The sequence below is a fragment of the Aquarana catesbeiana genome, linkage group LG03 (genome assembly GCF_042186555.1).
Source record: "Aquarana catesbeiana isolate 2022-GZ linkage group LG03, ASM4218655v1, whole genome shotgun sequence".
Taxonomy (NCBI): Eukaryota; Metazoa; Chordata; class Amphibia; order Anura; family Ranidae; genus Aquarana; species Aquarana catesbeiana.
The window spans coordinates 68,056,482-68,073,431 of NC_133326.1; the positions used below are offsets into that span (position 1 = coordinate 68,056,482).

General features: G+C 39.2%; 1 protein-coding gene across 1 annotated transcript in view; it reads left to right on the forward strand.

The window, feature by feature from the left end:
• The window catches only part of FBN1 (fibrillin 1), a 408,253-nt gene that overhangs the window by 281,391 nt on the left and 109,912 nt on the right, over positions 1–16,950 (forward strand). The window contains exons 16-22 of the mRNA XM_073623525.1: positions 287–439; positions 4,152–4,205; positions 6,543–6,668; positions 8,103–8,228; positions 11,303–11,422; positions 13,163–13,300; positions 14,977–15,027. Coding sequence (XP_073479626.1) covers positions 287–439; positions 4,152–4,205; positions 6,543–6,668; positions 8,103–8,228; positions 11,303–11,422; positions 13,163–13,300; positions 14,977–15,027 — 768 coding nt within the window. The remainder of the gene's footprint in view (positions 1–286; positions 440–4,151; positions 4,206–6,542; positions 6,669–8,102; positions 8,229–11,302; positions 11,423–13,162; positions 13,301–14,976; positions 15,028–16,950) is intronic.

Consider the following 16,950-nt stretch of genomic DNA (forward strand, 5'->3'; position numbering starts at 1 on the left):
ATATTAAAAAAAAAAAAAAAAAACTACTGTGCTCAACTCGCTAAGGCTTGAAATGCACATGTGCAAAGCAGGGCAACAAGTCTAAAAAAAACATATGTCGTGTTGTCAGTGGAAAAATGGCTGCGTATGTCCGGGTGACTGGGAAATTCCATTCCAAGCACCAGTGTATGGAATCTCTTATATCGACTTGCTTGTGAACCTTTTTATATGTGAATATGTATAGGTCACATATTAGTCGGTAGAATATCTCCTACCATCTCATTCTAATGCATGCATATTGTTGCAGATACTCACATGAGGAGCACTTGCTATGGAGGTTACAAGAGAGGTCAGTGCGTCAGACCACTTCAAGGAGCAGTGACAAAATCAGAGTGCTGTTGTGCAAGCACAGAATTTGCATTTGGGGAACCTTGTAAACCCTGTCCTGCCAAGACTTCAGGTAAGAGTGTCTGTCTGTATGTAACCACAGTAAAAGAACTGCATAGTACCCGAATACTAAAAGCATATCACAGTATATCAGTTATATAAATCTTTTTTTGGGCATCTCCAGTATTTCAGTACATATAAATGTATGCCTTCTCTGAAAATATTTTTCATTGGATAAATATAAACTGTAGCATTTAAATATTTTGTAGTCTTCTCTTCATTGCAGCATGTGAAGCCAAAAGCCGCGTACACATGATTATTATTATTATTATTATACAGGATTTATATAGCGCCGACAGTTTACGCAGCGCTTTACAACATTAGGGCAGACAGTACAAGTACAATACAATTCAATACAGGAGGAATCAGAGGGCCCTGCTCGTTAGAGCTTACAATGATCAGATTTTCCAACGGGGATTGTGTGATGTCAGGCTGTTGGTGGAAAATCCAATCGTTGTACGCTCCATTGGACAATTGTTGCCGGATTTTCAGTGGACAAATGTTGGATGACAGGTTTTAAAATTTTCCGCGGACAAATGTCTGTAGTTGGATTTTCCTATCGTGTTTACACAAGTCCGTCGGACAAAAGTTCAAAGTACAAACGCATGCTCGGAAGCAAGGACGAGCCAGAAGGGGCCGGTCTTGTAAATTAGCGTTCGTAATAGAGAATTAACATTCGTGACAAGGCAAATTAAGAAATCTCGAAATGCAGCGCACAATTCTCTTCTTCTTTAATGGGATAATAATGAAGCTACTTTGCTGGTGATACTGATAACGGAGTTATTGCAAACAAATTTTCAAAGGCTTTTTTTTTCTAGTGATATCAAGAATAATACTATTATACGTTTTTTTTTGGTCAAGTTACCACAACACCATTATCCCGTAGTTTTTAAGATCAAAGATACAACTATGTTAGTGTCCCTTGTCAATTTTACATTTTATTTTTTTTAATGTAACTACCTACTCCCAAACTGTCATTTGAAGTAAAACACATAGCCAAGTATTATTCTACACAATTATTTTATTGTGCATTAAAAAAAGAAAACAAATAAAATTAGACATGTTATCTGCCAATAGAACGTAACCAAAACGTGCATTCTATGCATCCAAAAATATAGAAAATATAACAAATCAAATCATTATTATTCAACCAAAAAAAAACAAAAAACCCCATGCATGTGTCCTGCTTCTTAATATAGGGGGTCAACAATGCTAAGAGTTGGTGAAAGCAGGGGTCCGTCATCCGGAGATAATTCCGAAAATCATGTGGATTATTCTCCTGGAGCTCCCGCAGCAAAGGCATATGACATAATTGGACACGATTAATAAAGAAACCAAGAACTCCTCCTCCTCCTGTTCCTGGACTGGACTTGGGTCAAAGCAATAACTCCAAGGCCAATAATAAATAACACGTTATCTCCTCTCATTCCACAACATGTCTGGTTGACGAATAGCTGTTCAGAAACAAGCTAAAAAGCAAGAAATGAAAAGCGCAAACTGAAAAGCGCTAAATGAAAAGTGCGAACTGAAAAGCGTGAATCAGCACTCACCAAACTTCCACTAACTTGAAATTAGCAGAAGGAGCCTAAAGGGTGGCGCTGAAGAGCTGAAAAACCACGTAGTACGTCACTACGTTCGTGTTTGTTGGCCAACAATTCCTTGCCGTTTGTATGCAAGATATAATCCAGGCACACGCCTTCGAACAAAAGTCTGAGGTTTTGTTTGCGGAAAATGCGATCGTGTGTACGAGGCTTAAGGCTCCTTGTCACATGTTTTCCTCTATCTCCTTTTCACTTATTGTGAGCCTGTTTACAAAGCTCAATAGCTTGGGCTGCAAATTACACACAGATGTTAATGAGTGAGAGTAATTACTCACCCCTTATCAGACAGCTCAGTTTGAGTTTTAAGTCAGAAAAAGTGAACCTAAATAGCTTTTTTAGATCTATGCATGTGCATAAAGGTGCACTTTTTGTAGCATTAGGCAGGTGCATTGAGTCAACATGCCTTTTTTGTGAGTGCTAATGTATGTTGGACAAGATAGGTTTAACAACCACCAAGGCTTTTTAACATCTGTTGCCAATGAATCAAAACATGCAAATGATTTTTATGGGCCTTTGAGGCTTGGTTCACAACCTGAAAGTCATGCGACTTAAGGCGCAACTTTGCCAGGTAACTTCCTGGCAATTTGCTGGTGACTTGATGCGACTTGAGTAGTACTTTGATGCAACTTGATGCAACTTTGAAGTGAGGGAAGAGCTACACCACAGGGAATGTCTGTGTAATCTTCCTGTAAGGTGGGATCCAAATCACATCAATATATGTGAGAATCCGACTTGGAGATGATGTCCATTAAAGTCTATGGGCACAAGTCGGTAAAAGTTGGCTTGAATTAGTATAGGAACCTTATCTAAAGTCAGAGCGACTTTAGTAGGTCTAATTAAGACAGCTCTCATTAACTAACATGGGATTTCACATGTCATGCGACTTGGGGTCTCAAGTTGGATCCCAAGTTGCAGCAGTGTGAACCGAGCCTAAAACCCTGAAAAAAACACAAACATGTATTTTTCAAAACAATCTGCACTGCAGCATTGAGATGGGAACAAACACTATTTTTATTATGGGTAACCAAAACATATGCATTGTAGTGTGTCAGAATGTATATGTTAAAACAACAGTGTAATTTGTCCCTAAAGCAGTCCCTGTGGTGCTATTTATTAGTGCTTTCGGAATACTTTGTCTGTAGTAAATATGTTTTTGTAGTGCAAATATTGCATCCATATAGTAAAATATATATACAGTATATATATATATATATATATATATATATATATATATATATATATATATATATATATATATATATCAAACAGCAGTTCCAAACCATATACACTTTGAAAAAGAAAAGAAAATTGATCCCCCCACCCCACCCCCCAACAAGAAAAATAGGCTTTCTAATGTACAGTATCTCCAGCACTTATTATTATTACAGGTATTTGACACAACCTACTGCAAAATGTTTCTTTCATTCATTTCTTCCAGTGGCACCTGGTGGTATTTTTTTGGGGGGGGGGGGGTGGAAAATGAGCACCCCGAGCCCACCCTTTTATGAAGCCTATTAGAGCCTCTGGCTCTAATCATTTGCTTTAAAAAAAGAAAAAAAACTCCATTGGCATCCATGCATCCGTCGTCCCGCATGTATATTAGGGGCCGGATGCATGAATTAGGGGGGCTGCGCCCCTGTGCCCTGCATTATGAGCCACTGCTTTCTTCATCTCTCAAATGCCAGTTACATGGCATTTCTCACAGAGATAACCTGGGCAGGACCGATAGCACTGTTTCAGATTTACAAGGGAAGTCACAAGCTCACTGAATTTCTGGTAGGATCATTTATCACGTTAATATGGTTGAATACAATCTTTATTTTAGTCATGTGACTATAATGTTTAACTCTCATTGCACTTAGCTGAAAATAACTGTCACCTTTTTTGAAAATAAAGATGCTTGTTAAATCATTGCTATTATTTTTCTATTGGTAATATAAATAATTAAGTGCATAATAAATACAAATATGTTAATAAATTTACAGCATGTTAGAAGAAAAATAATGTCCATGCTCTTTTTAAAATACCTCACTTGCTCATTTTAGTTTTAAGAATTTTTAGATACACTGTTCTATTGTTGCTTTTCTTAACAACAAACTGCAATGGCATTTCCTGTGTTTTCAGATGAATATCAAGCTCTGTGCAGCAGTGGCCCAGGAATAACATCTACAGGAACCGGTATGTGTGACTAATATTCTAAAATACTAAAGTATACCTAGAACCTTGTATAATCAAGAGGGGGGAGTACCTGAGTGTACGGAAAAGGGAAAGGATGTGTTGTGATTACCTCTAATGGTTTGTTGTGTACTGGGCAGGCAATTATTAATTTCATGTGTTTACAGACATAACATTCCATATAATCTATTACTAAAATGTCCAAAAGTGTAGTTTTCTGTAGGATAATGAGGTCTGAAAACACTGGAGGACCATTTGGAGTGCAGAGGTCCAAGCTAATCATATGAAAGCACCAACATTTAAGATGACCCTAATAGTTAACTGTACACTAATGTACACAATAATGCAGTAACAGATCTACCAGGGTTGCAAAGGTTGCACTTGCGTTCCACCACTGTGGGGGGCCCCAAGATGGAAGAAAAGGTTCTCACTGCAGAACAATAAAAAAATGCTCTGCATCAGGACTAAAGGGCCATGGGATCATTGGGAAGAGCCCTGAGCATGGAGGGAAGGGCCCTGAGACCAGAGGAAAGGGCCCGGGACCAATAGGTCAGCGGGCCCTTCATTTTTTCTTGCACCGGGGCCCTGAAGGTTCTAGTTATGCCTCTGTTCTAATGCTCAACTTGTTGAAAACTTTACCCCACAATACTTATTCCTTATCCCCCAACAAGAAATGGAATGTATCCAGCTTAAAGGCCCGTACACATGATACGAAAATCGGATGGAAAAATTTGTACAACGAGCTGTCTGCCGATTTTCGAATCGTTAGTACGGTACTTTCAACAGCCGATTTCGCTTTTTTGTCAGACAAAAGCTGGATGTGCAGACTATAACATTTTTGTCGGATGTGAACTCAACTTTCGATTTTCATTTCATTAGTACGGTTTTCGTATGAAAAAAAATCATAAGAGTAAGACTACGCATGCTCAGAAAGGAAAGAATACATACAAAACTATTCAACACATTACGTCACTTCTGACGTACGAAAATGTTCGTATTGTGAGTAACCTTTTCACTTTCGACATGAGACTAGCATGCCACAAAAAACAGAGGTTCAGTTATCCGAAAATCTAAGCGTGTGTACGAGGCTTAAGACAGCATATAAATTTAATTTAGACCTGCACGAAAAACTGGGGCAGCCCCCTGTGGAGTATTATATCAGTTTTGTTGCTTACTCTTTTTTCCATGCAGTGTAATAATTTTAGTTTTTTTTTTTTTAACTTTTGAGAGAGGATTGAAGTTATTTTAAATTTCACATATAAAATACAATAACATGCAATATATAAATCTGAATATTTTTAACACAAGAACAAAAATGTTATATTTTGTGGCTTGCCCATCTTTAGATGTGGTGTATACATTAGGTTTCTTTTTTTTTGCTGCTTTCTTCCTTATTTTTATGCCTGGTAATTCTGCACAAAACATTCTTTTTCTGCTAGATTGACAACATTCACTCATTGTAGTGTATCTATGGAGACACTGGGGTTGCTTGATTCAAACTGGAGAGTGCAAAATCCGGTGCAGCTGTGCATTGTAGCCAATCAGCTTCCAACTTCAGCTTGTTCAATTAAACTTTGACAAAAAAACTGGAAGTAGATTGGTTTGTATACACAGCTGCGCCAGATTTTGCCCTCTCCAGTTTTAGCAAATCAACCCCACTGTGGTGTCACCCTAGGTTCCTCATTTGAACTATGGAATGATTAACCCTCCCTATCTCCATAACATAAAGATGAGGTATTCCCTAGTTCACAGAGATAACCTGGGCAGGGCCGATAGCACTGTTTCAGATTTACAAGGGAAGTCACAAGCTCACTGAATTTCTGGTAGGATCATTTATCTTAACCTATAGATATAACAAAACACTTACATTTAGCAGACCAAAAGGGAGTAAATAAGTGAATTGCATTGTAAATGTGTACCTACACTGCAAAAAAAGAGATACTTTTTCCTAATTGGATCCATTTTTGTTTTCTGGCTTCCTCATTTTTCCCATTCACTGTTTAGTTCATGTAAACAAACAGTTTTTCCACAGCACATAAGCAAGTGATTAAACAGGGCCAATTAAAAAATACAGCCTGTACAAAACAGTGTAATTACATATTGTATATAAATAGCATTCCTGGATACCGGAGCCCTGCCAGAAGTAATATCTTGGTGGGTTGTCAGCTTAAACGGCTGAAAAATTGAAATACACATTTTAATCTTGTATTTAATGTACTTTGTACACTGTTATTTCAGATGTTGAGTGTGTCTCTTACTTGCATGCAACAGGAAATGTAAGCACCTTGTAAGACTCCATCACAACGGCACAATTAAGTGTATTGTGTGTGTTATTTTCAGATATTAATGAATGTGCTCTGGATCCTGATATATGTCCTAATGGAATTTGTGAAAACCTTCGGGGAACCTATAAATGTGTTTGTAATTCTGGATACGATGTGGACACTACTGGGAAGAGTTGCAATGGTATGAAATCCTTATTGTTTTCCTTTGTATATAATGGATATATTCCTCTACTATTGTTGTACTTCTAGCCAGATATAAACAAATGATTGGAAAAAAAAAAAAAAAAAAAAAATATATATATATATATATATATATATATATATATATATATATGATTCATAATAATAAATAATTGCATTCAAAAATAAAATTAATTATGTAATTATGTGAAGCCATGGCTGACAAAGTTGTTGCTGTGCTGGGAGAATCCAAGTTTGTTCTGATGTAATCACTTCTGTCTTGTTATTAAAGCATATTGACAGGAATGAGCAAATAACTAAATGTCTCACTAGGAGCAGCATACAACGAGGATTCTTGTGCACCTTACCTCATGGCTCTTAGATGCCTGTTGCAAGTATGGATGAGGTTTCCATAACCGCAAAATCAGTAGCAGTTAATAAGTTGGGGCTTTCATTGGTTTTTACTTTCCACAGATTATGGTTGCACCATTTTAAGAACAACCTCATGTATTCCCAACTATAGGACCTTAAAGATGATTAGAAAAGGAGTTAAAGTAGATATTATGTTTCCCCTATATATTTCATACACTGATCTGAGGACTCTTGCTCACCTTTTCTTAGCCTTTTTACCTCAAAGGAACCCTTAGGAACCCTTATTCCCTGAATTATTTTCATGTATCAGGGAACCCCAGCAAAAAAAGAATTAATTAGGACCAGTGGGATGTATGTCCCTTGCATTTGGTGATCAGTCGGAAGAATGCCCCTTTACAGTGGTAGTCAGAATGCCACCCTTGCAGACAGATATAAAAAAACGTTTTTGGTAATGCTGCTGGCTCTACCGAGTGGTGATGGACCTGGAATTACACACAGGCACCATCAAGAGGGAGGTTAATCAGCCACAGCTCAAGGAACCCCTAGCAACCACTGGTTGAGAATGACTGCTTTTATTTCACACTTCCAGTGTCCAAGCTTCTTCAGGTTCTCCTCATGAGTCCAGAGTTTTCCCATAGACCTTTGTTGGTGATACAGTTATGCAGATCAAAGCAATTAGAGGATTACATGTATTTGGGACTGTAGGTCAACATATTTGAATACAGCATTTGGTCATACTCATGCACCAAAAAAATAAATAAAAAGCATAATTCTCGTATTTAATTGGGACCCCTCCAGGGAATAATATGGAGGTATCTTAATAGCATAGTAAACTGCATAGTGACCCTTATCCTGATCTTGTGGTCCTGACCTTTGTCAACTGGTTATGCAAATGCATAAGATGATATGAATACCCTTCTGTATTGTCAATGGAATAAGGTGGGGTGAATGAAAGAATATTCCTTGGCAGATTGTAAACAAGTAAGGTGACAAAATAATATTTTGCTCTAAATTTATACTATTTGTACCTTGTCCAAGCTTTTTGTCCTGGTTTCTTTTTCAGACATTGATGAATGTGCAATAAACAGACTGCTGTGCGACAATGGACAATGTCGGAACACTCCAGGAAGCTTTACCTGCACCTGTCCTAAAGGATATGTCTATAAACCTGATCTCAAGACTTGTGAAGGTAACTCAATTTCATGAAAACATTGTAAAATAAGTCCACTATTACAAGATTGTTGATTGCTATTGTTTGTGGGCTGGTAAATAGTCCTAAGCATATTCTCATTCCTTTTGCAAAGTTCGGTAACTCAGAACAAGATGGACTTTACTATCTGTAACTTCAGATTTATTAACATTCATTGTTAACCTGAAGTATTTTCTAAATATATCAAATAGTAAATCATTGCCATAATCACTAATCAACAAATGGGTATTGCAGAAAAGCAGTAGCTAATTGCAAAGAGTAGCATTGTATAAAAATTGGGAAGCTATAGGTACCAATTTGTTTCCAATGGGACGAAAAACTGAGAAATAATAATTTTAACTTTTATCAATTTAAAGTCAATATTTAGTAAATATAGTCACTAGAATTAATTATTATTATTATTATTCATGATTTATATAGCGCCAACAGTTTATGCAGCGCTTTACAATGTAGAGGGGGGGGCAGGACAATTACAGTACAGTTGAATACAGAAAGGACAGGAGGGCCCGGCTAGTAGAGCTTACATTCTAAAGGGAGGGGGTGGTGGTACAAAAGGTAATAGATGCAGGGAATGATTTGATGGGGGGTGGTTTCATCAAATTCATTAAAAAAATCATAAATTCATAAAAGAATTCATTAAAAAAGACCTTCACCTCCGTACCAAAATTGTCAGTTTTCGTTCTACATGCACATTGTCTGTCACCTTGAGAAAGTGGACCACGCTGTCTCTAAAACATTGGTGGTTATTCACTTTTGGCACAAGCTATATTGTGATGTTCAACTGTGATCTCAGTAAAGACTTGAGATCTTTCACTTTTTTAAAATTCCTTATTTGACAGACAAGTCATGTCCATTCAAGACAAAGGTTATTTAACCCATCAGAACATGATAAGCTTTGAGTTTTACAATAGAACTATAATAATCAAATCAAGTGTGTATTGTATGCCTATGTAAAGCCCAGTACACACTACAGTTTTTTTTCAAGAAAAAAAAACCTGTCAGCTCCAGTTTTAGACACTGTACTAGCCATGCGAGGTTAGTCCAGCAAACTCCCCCGCTGAGCTGTTGCGTCCTGACAGGGGATGCCCCCCCCTGCCAGAACACTCTGGTCAGCACTCTCTGCCATTGGCTGAGAGCACTGATCGGGAGTCGGTTGGCTGCTGGTTTTCCAGCATGCACATCCGAAAGACCGACATACACACATGAGCCTTTTTTTTTTTTGAACCGTCTCCTGATATTCTGTGTACGGGGCTTAAGATCCATAAAACCAGCATGTATGTCAACACTCATGTAGGGGTTTGAAAGATAATGTACAGAGGCGAAGGAAAGAACAAGGAGGGAATGTGAAGGGGATGAGGGTTAGAAGGGGAGAGGGAGAGGTATGGGTAATGCGCTTGGGACAACTCCCATACCTGGACTTATGAACATTTTGAGATCTGTTATTTTTGGACTGCTGGCCATTTCTTCTACTTTGGATTAGCATGGTGTTTCCATTGGCCTTGCAGCCTCTTCAACACATGAAAGGTCAAAGTGAAAATTCACATTCGTCAAATGGAGAAAATGTTGCAGGGGACATGGCTATCAGCATTGTCACTGATAGCTCACAAGCCTGTAGTTATTGAGCACCTGGCTGCATCTAGTCCTGCTCACTGCTTTCAGGATTGCCAGCAAAGTCTCTGAATGTTACTGAAACTCTCTCTCTATGAGCTGCAGTGTCTGGGAGGGTTAACAAGTGACAAAAATAAGGAAGGATTTTTTTTTTGTCTACTTTATGAGACTTCTACATCACATAGTAACTGGTACTTGCTTGTACTGTCATGTAGGAACTTTTAGTTTTACTTTAATTTTCTACTGTAGTTAACCACTTCCCGCCAGGGGGACGTCCATGGCTGCCCTGAACAGAAAGAGAGGAACTGACTTTGTGATTCCCTAACATACAAAAGTGATCCGAGTGGATAATTAGCCACTCGATCACATTTGTGGGTGATGGAAGGGGGTCCCACCTGCCTACCGCCACCGCCTCTCCCGGGCTCTACCGTACGATCGTGGTGCCCAAGAGCAATGTGGCCGGCGGCGATGGATGCCTTGAACTGATGTCGTTCCCCTCTCTCTGTAACCCCCGAAAACCAGGAGCGATGAGTTATGTCGTCTTCCAGTTTCTGCCTCTTTGTTTACCTTGTCACCAGCGGCCAGGAAAGCAGCCAATCAGACCGATCTGTGTCTGGTTGGCTGCATGGGAGGCTAGAGGAGAGATTTGGGGTTTAATAGACCCCAGATCTCTCCATAAAGGGGACCTGTCATGGCCCCTGCTGTCACAAGGGATGTTGTTCATCCCTTGTGATAGCAATAAAGGTAATCCAAAAAAAAAAAGTGTAAAAAACATTTTTGTATAAAATAATAATGAAAAAAAATTTTTAAGCGCCCCTGTCCCCCCCCGTGCTTATGCGCAAATTTGAACGCATATGTTACGCATATGTAAACGGTGATCACACCACACGTGAAGTATTGTCGCGAACATCAGAGTGAGAGCAATAATTCTAGCACCAGACCTCCTGTGTAACTCTAAACTGGTAACCTGTAAAGGCTTTTAAAATGTTGCCTATGGAGAATTTTAAGCACCGTAGTTTCCCACCATTCCACGGGCAGACGCAATTTTAAAGCATGACATGTTAGGTATATATTTACTCGCCGTAACATAATCTTTCACATTATACAAAAAAAATTGGGCTAACTTTAGTGTTTTTTTTTTCATTAATGAAAGTGTTTTTTTTCCCCAAAAAATTGCTTTTGAAAAACCGCTGAGCAAATACCATGTAACATAAAAAATTGCAACACCCACTATTTTATTCTATAGGGCCTCTGCTAAAAAATATATATATATATATATATATATATCATTTTTGGGGGTTCTAAGTCATTTTCTAGCAAACAAAAGTACATTTTTACATGTAGAAGCAAAGTGTCAAAATTGGCCCGGATAACAAGTATTTAAGATATTTGTGGTCAATATTCAAATGAAATAAAACTGAGTCTCTTTCTGTTTTTCTTTATAGATGTTGATGAGTGTGAGTCCAACCCCTGCATCAATGGTGCATGCAAAAATATCCCAGGATCCTTTGTGTGCGAATGCCCTCCCGGAAGTACATTGGATACAACCAAGACCATCTGCATTGGTAACTAGAGGGAATAACATCATCATTTTTTTTTTTTTTTTTTTTTTTTTAATAGAGGTTAGGTATGTTAAAAAAGTGGCAAATATTCAAAGTGAATGTAAGCCTCCAAGGCTTACATTTTTTTTCAATCAGGCAGTGGACTGATTTTCCCAGAAGTCTACACTAAGATACAAGTCTGATTTCAGACATCCCCTGCAAACAAAAATGTTCAAAAAGTGGCAAATATTCAAAGTGAATGTAAGCCTTCAAGGCTTACATTTTTTTCAATTAGGCAGTGGACTGATTTTCCCAAAAGTCTACACTAAGATACAAGTCTGATTTCAGACATCCCCTGCAACAAAAATGTCATTTTTGGTGAGATATTCCTAATAGGAAATCATGTCTAAAGGAATGGGGACCCTGCAATGTTCCTCATTAGAGCTCTGCAGGTGCAGCAGCTCATTGATAATTATGAAACCACCCCCATACAGATTCACTTTCCACATGGACACAGACAAAAACATACAGGGATTTCTTCACAATAACAAAACATAGGAATCTGAAAAAAAGTTTGTTTAAAACCTTGCAACATAGATCACCCAGAGGGAAATGTTTTTTTTTGCTCAACAAAAGGGGGAGTTACTCTGTAAGGAAATATTTTTTTTGTGAATCTGTTGCAATGTTCTTTATTTTGAGATCCTGCCAGTAGCAGCATTTCCTCTTTTAGAGTGACAATGCTAAGCCACTGCCTCACATTTAGCAGTACCCTTGACAGCCTGCAGTGCAAGCTTCTTTATTTGTATGCTGGGCTGCTTATCAGGTCTGCTTATGTCTCCTCCTGACCTCATAGGTAGCCCAAATGCAGGAGTGTGTGTGGCAGGTGGACAATACTGCTGCTAATTTTAAGGCAGTGGCTTAAAAGAGAAGTGTTTTTGTTTTTTTCCCCTTTTATACTTACCTAGGTGGATGTTGCATGGGACTGATGCTGCATCTGTCCCCCCGGCGTCTCTACACTGAGAACCGAGCCATCGAACATCACCAATGACTCGGTTCTCACAGATCCCCGAGAGTAGAGCTGCTAACTGTCAATCAGCAGCTCTCCGCTCTGCTCCTCCATGCTCACTGGAGCGCTGAGCTGTGAAGGGGCGGGGAACAGCCGCCTTAGGCTCTCAGTGGCTCGTTGAGAGGGTTAGACAGGCATCAGTCCAGGCAACTGGCGGATCCAGACTTCATTGTCGTGATGATGCGGTGCCTGGACTGATCTTGGTGACGTCAGCAGAGAGCAAACTTCAGACCGCTCTCTACTAAAAAAGGGTCACAGGAGTGCAAAATAGGGTTGTCACATCATCCCTTTAATCCAGGCATTAATTACACAGGTTCTGTGGCTGATTAAGGTGGTAATTAAACTCACTTGGTGCCTTATCTGCATTAAATCAGCCTCAGAACCTGCGGAATTCATATGTGTCCTGGATTAAAGGGATGATGTGGCAACCCTAGTGCAAAACGAATTGTACGCCTGTGACCCATAGGAGAAGTACAGCCAAACGAGCTCAGGCTGGACTTCTCCTTTAACATTGTCAGTCTGCGACAGGAATGTTGTTACTGGCAGGATGTTGAGGTAAAAAACTGATTACAAAAATGATTTGTTCAAGAAAACTTTTATTTATCACAAGCTAATTTATTGAACATTATGGAAAGAATAACCAGTAAAATGTAAAATTTGAAACACTAATTTTTTTTTTTTATTGTTATATTACACAGAAACTGTTAAAGGTACATGCTGGAAAGATATAGTGAATGGAAGATGTGAAGTCAACATCAATGGGGGAACTTTACGATCACAGTGCTGTTCTACATTGGGTGCCGCCTGGGGAAGTCCTTGTCTACCTTGTGAACCAGGTACTTTTGTGCCCTTACTTTTTTTAACTACTTTTTAAGTCAGCATGTAGGCCAATACAGCCAAATAACACTCAGATCACAGATTTGTTTTATAGCTGATCTTTATCAGAGACAAGGGGAACTGGCAGTAACTTTTCAACAGTTTTCACGTTACAAATAATGATGAGCTTGGATTTGATATAAACCCAAGTTCGGCAAATCCTTGGAATAAGCCACCATTGCCAGGCCAATGAGCTGTGTGCAGGGGATTCCCCACCCCGCAGCTGCATGTACATAAAGGGGGGGGGGGTGGAGATGCTCATGGCCACGTGGCCAAATTAGTTTAATGTCATAAGTATCCCCACCCCTTTGTGTATGTACAGCTGCAGGGCAGGGAATCCGCTGCCCGCACCTCATTGGCCTAGCAATGGCAGCTTCTGGGACTTGTCAAACTTGGGTTTGAAATAATTCCAAGCTTATCCCCTGTCACAACAGAACTGTGCAGTGTTTTGGCAAATTTGGACTTCCAGCTATACCATTTTATAGAGTGGAAAGGGTTAGAGCTATGTCTGGGAGATTTTGCCAAGAAGTGAAGGGGTATTTCTCTAATGGAGAAACTGCTAGAAATACAAACCTGGCAAATAATCAAACCTTTCTTCAGTCTACCAAAATAAAAAGGAAAGGTTGGCTGCAGTTACATTAATAAACAAATGTTGCAGAATTTGTTAAAGTACCCCTGTCAGTTTTTATTGCTGTCTATGCTTTTGTTATGGATATTCATCTTTCTCTCTATCTGTCCTGGTTACCATTATTGTTTTAAGTGAAAGTAAAAGAAAATCCAAAGTTTTGGGTTGTCCCCCAAAAAGTAATGTGAAAATCTTCCATTGGGCACACTTGTTCTGGTGACTTGAGGGGCCCCAAGGGATTGCCTTAATTTGCAGGGATTTCCTCTCACTTCCTGTTTAGCTATAGGACAGGATGTGAAAAGAAATCTTCTCAATGGGAAAAAATGGTGAATAAAATCAGGAGTTATAAACTTCCCTTACACTATCCAAATTGAAAAAAAAAAAGTTTTGCTCATAGTTCTACTTTAAATATAGGATTTTAATAAAGTTTCAGTTAGCTAGAAGTATACAATAAGACGTATGTGGTTATTCACATAGAATGATTTCTCCCTTTCTAGCCTGTACTGTACTCTACATAAATATTTGGAGAACATGTTGCCTTGTGACAATCAGCAGGGTGGAGGAAAATTATCCCACTAGACACCAGAAACCTAAATTAAGAATGGAGCCACTGTAACAATTAGGTGGAACTTCTCCTTCTGCTAAAATCTGGGGAAAAAAAAACCTGAAAAAAAAGTTGGTTAAAAGCAGAATAAGATTCTATATATTAGGTATGGGGAAAATTCTTCTCACCGAAGATAACAATTATTTATAATGCCAGTGGACAAAGTCCCAATGAAAAAAACAAAAGTTTAATGCCATTTTATCATGATTTGTAAGTAATTTGAAAAAAAATGTTTACAACTCAAATTATGTCTAATGAATAGAAAATCAATGGCTGATCTGCGATTATTTGAGGATCTGAAAAAGTCCTCAGAAGCATCCATATGGATGTACTGCTTAGTATTTCGCTTCTTTCACTTATTTTTCCATTATTTCTTAGATTTTAAATTACATGTTTTGTTTCCACAGATCCTGTCTGCGCTAAAGGTTTTGCAAGATCAAAAGGCACAGTATGTGAAGGTATTCTTATATAAACAGAAAAAGAATTGAAACCCCACTCCGTGCTCTTATTAAAGTAGATATATGTGAATATAGTTTAAATAAAGATATGTGAATGTTATTTTATTAATATTTAAATAAATCAGCTGTTATAAAAACCCTTGCAATAATATGTGTATAACAGTAGAAAACCAATGAACCAATTCTACTCGGCATCATTAAAAAGTGTACATCACTGTGCTACCTGTTCATAAACAATATATCAAAATTCATGTACTAATTGCTCTTTACAACGCCTGTGACGGGCGAAATGTGTTGGGGGCGTGGCCAGTTCGGTGGGTGGTGCAGGCTGTTTGTTTTATTTGTTTTATTTATTTATTACACGTAAGCACTTTGTTATTAATCATAATGCATTTGTATCTTTTTAGTATTGGTCAATGAATTTTGGTATAATAATTGTTTATGTACAGGTAGTACAGTGTTGTACATTATTTATTTAGCGCTGCTGGGTAGAAGTAGTTTAATTGTTTTTCTGCTGTTAGGTTACACATATCATTCTTCTATAAATGCTGAATCAGATTTTAATGACAACTAGTGTTATGAAATAACAGTCCCTCTCAAGGATTAAAAAGATACATAATTAGTACATATTTAGATACATATTTAGTACCTGGACATTTGGCCATGTAATCTCTGCCGAAGGAAAGGATCAGAGTTCTGACTACTTGATCCTTCTCTTTGGCAGATATCATGTCATATAATTTTTATTTTACATAGTTACATAGTTAGGCTAAAAAAAGACACAAGTGCATCTAGTTCAACCAAAAAACAAAACAAAACATACAATCCCATATACCAGGGCTCAAAATTTAAAGTCCTGAGCTTCTAGCCAGGCCTCAAGGTGACCTGCCACCAGTTGCCCCACCCAACCCCTACCCTGCCCCGTCCCTAATTCTGCCACTAAACATGCCCTCATAAGTTATCTCATGAAATGACACTTAAAATGTTTTATGCAGAATTAAGCAACTTTATCCGTGTCCAACAATGCATCCTCACCTGTGCTCATCAATGCAGCCTCACCTGTATCTATCAATGCAACCTGCCCATGTCCACCAATGCAGCCTCACCTGTGTCCACCAATGCAGCCTCACCTGTGTCCACCAATGCAGCCTGCCCATGTCCACCAATGCAGCCTTCCTGTGTCCACCAATGCAGCTTTCCTGTGTCCACCAATGCAGCCTTTCCTTGTCCATCAATGCAGCCTGCCCATGTCCACCAATGCAGCCTGCCCGTATCCATCATGCAGCCTACCCGTGTCCATCATGCAGCCTACTCGTGTCCATCATGCAGCCTAGCCGTATCCATCATGCTGCCTACCTGTGTCCATTATGCAGGGGAGCAGAGGAGAGGAAGAGCATTGCCGACTGTATGATAAGAGCGCCGAGGGACATCACTGGAACAGCTTTGATTTCAATTGCTGTGTTCCCGCCGATTGGCGTCCCGTACAGCCCTGCCCCCTGGCCAGGGAACTTTGATACACGTCACTTGTCCCGGGATTGGACAGGTGATCTGTCTATCAAATTCCCCGGGACCAGGGGGTGGGGCTGTGTGTGACAGCGAGTGCGGGGAACACTCAGCTATTGAAATGAAAGCCGCTAGTGATGTCCTTTGCGCTCTGATCATCCAGGCAGCTCTCTCCTCTCTCTTCCCCTCCACGAGCAGTGGGAGAAGGACTCCCAGACAACCCGCTGGCTGGCGGTGCTCGCCCCTCCTCGCTCCCAGGCAACCCACGCTTGTCAGCCCTCAAAATCCACTCGCAAAATGCGAGCAGGCAAGTGGAATTTTTGAGGGCTGCCATATACACAATTCTATACCCACAGTTGATCCAGAGTAAGGGAAAAAAACCCCAGCAAAGCATGATCCAATTTGCTACAGCAGGAGAAA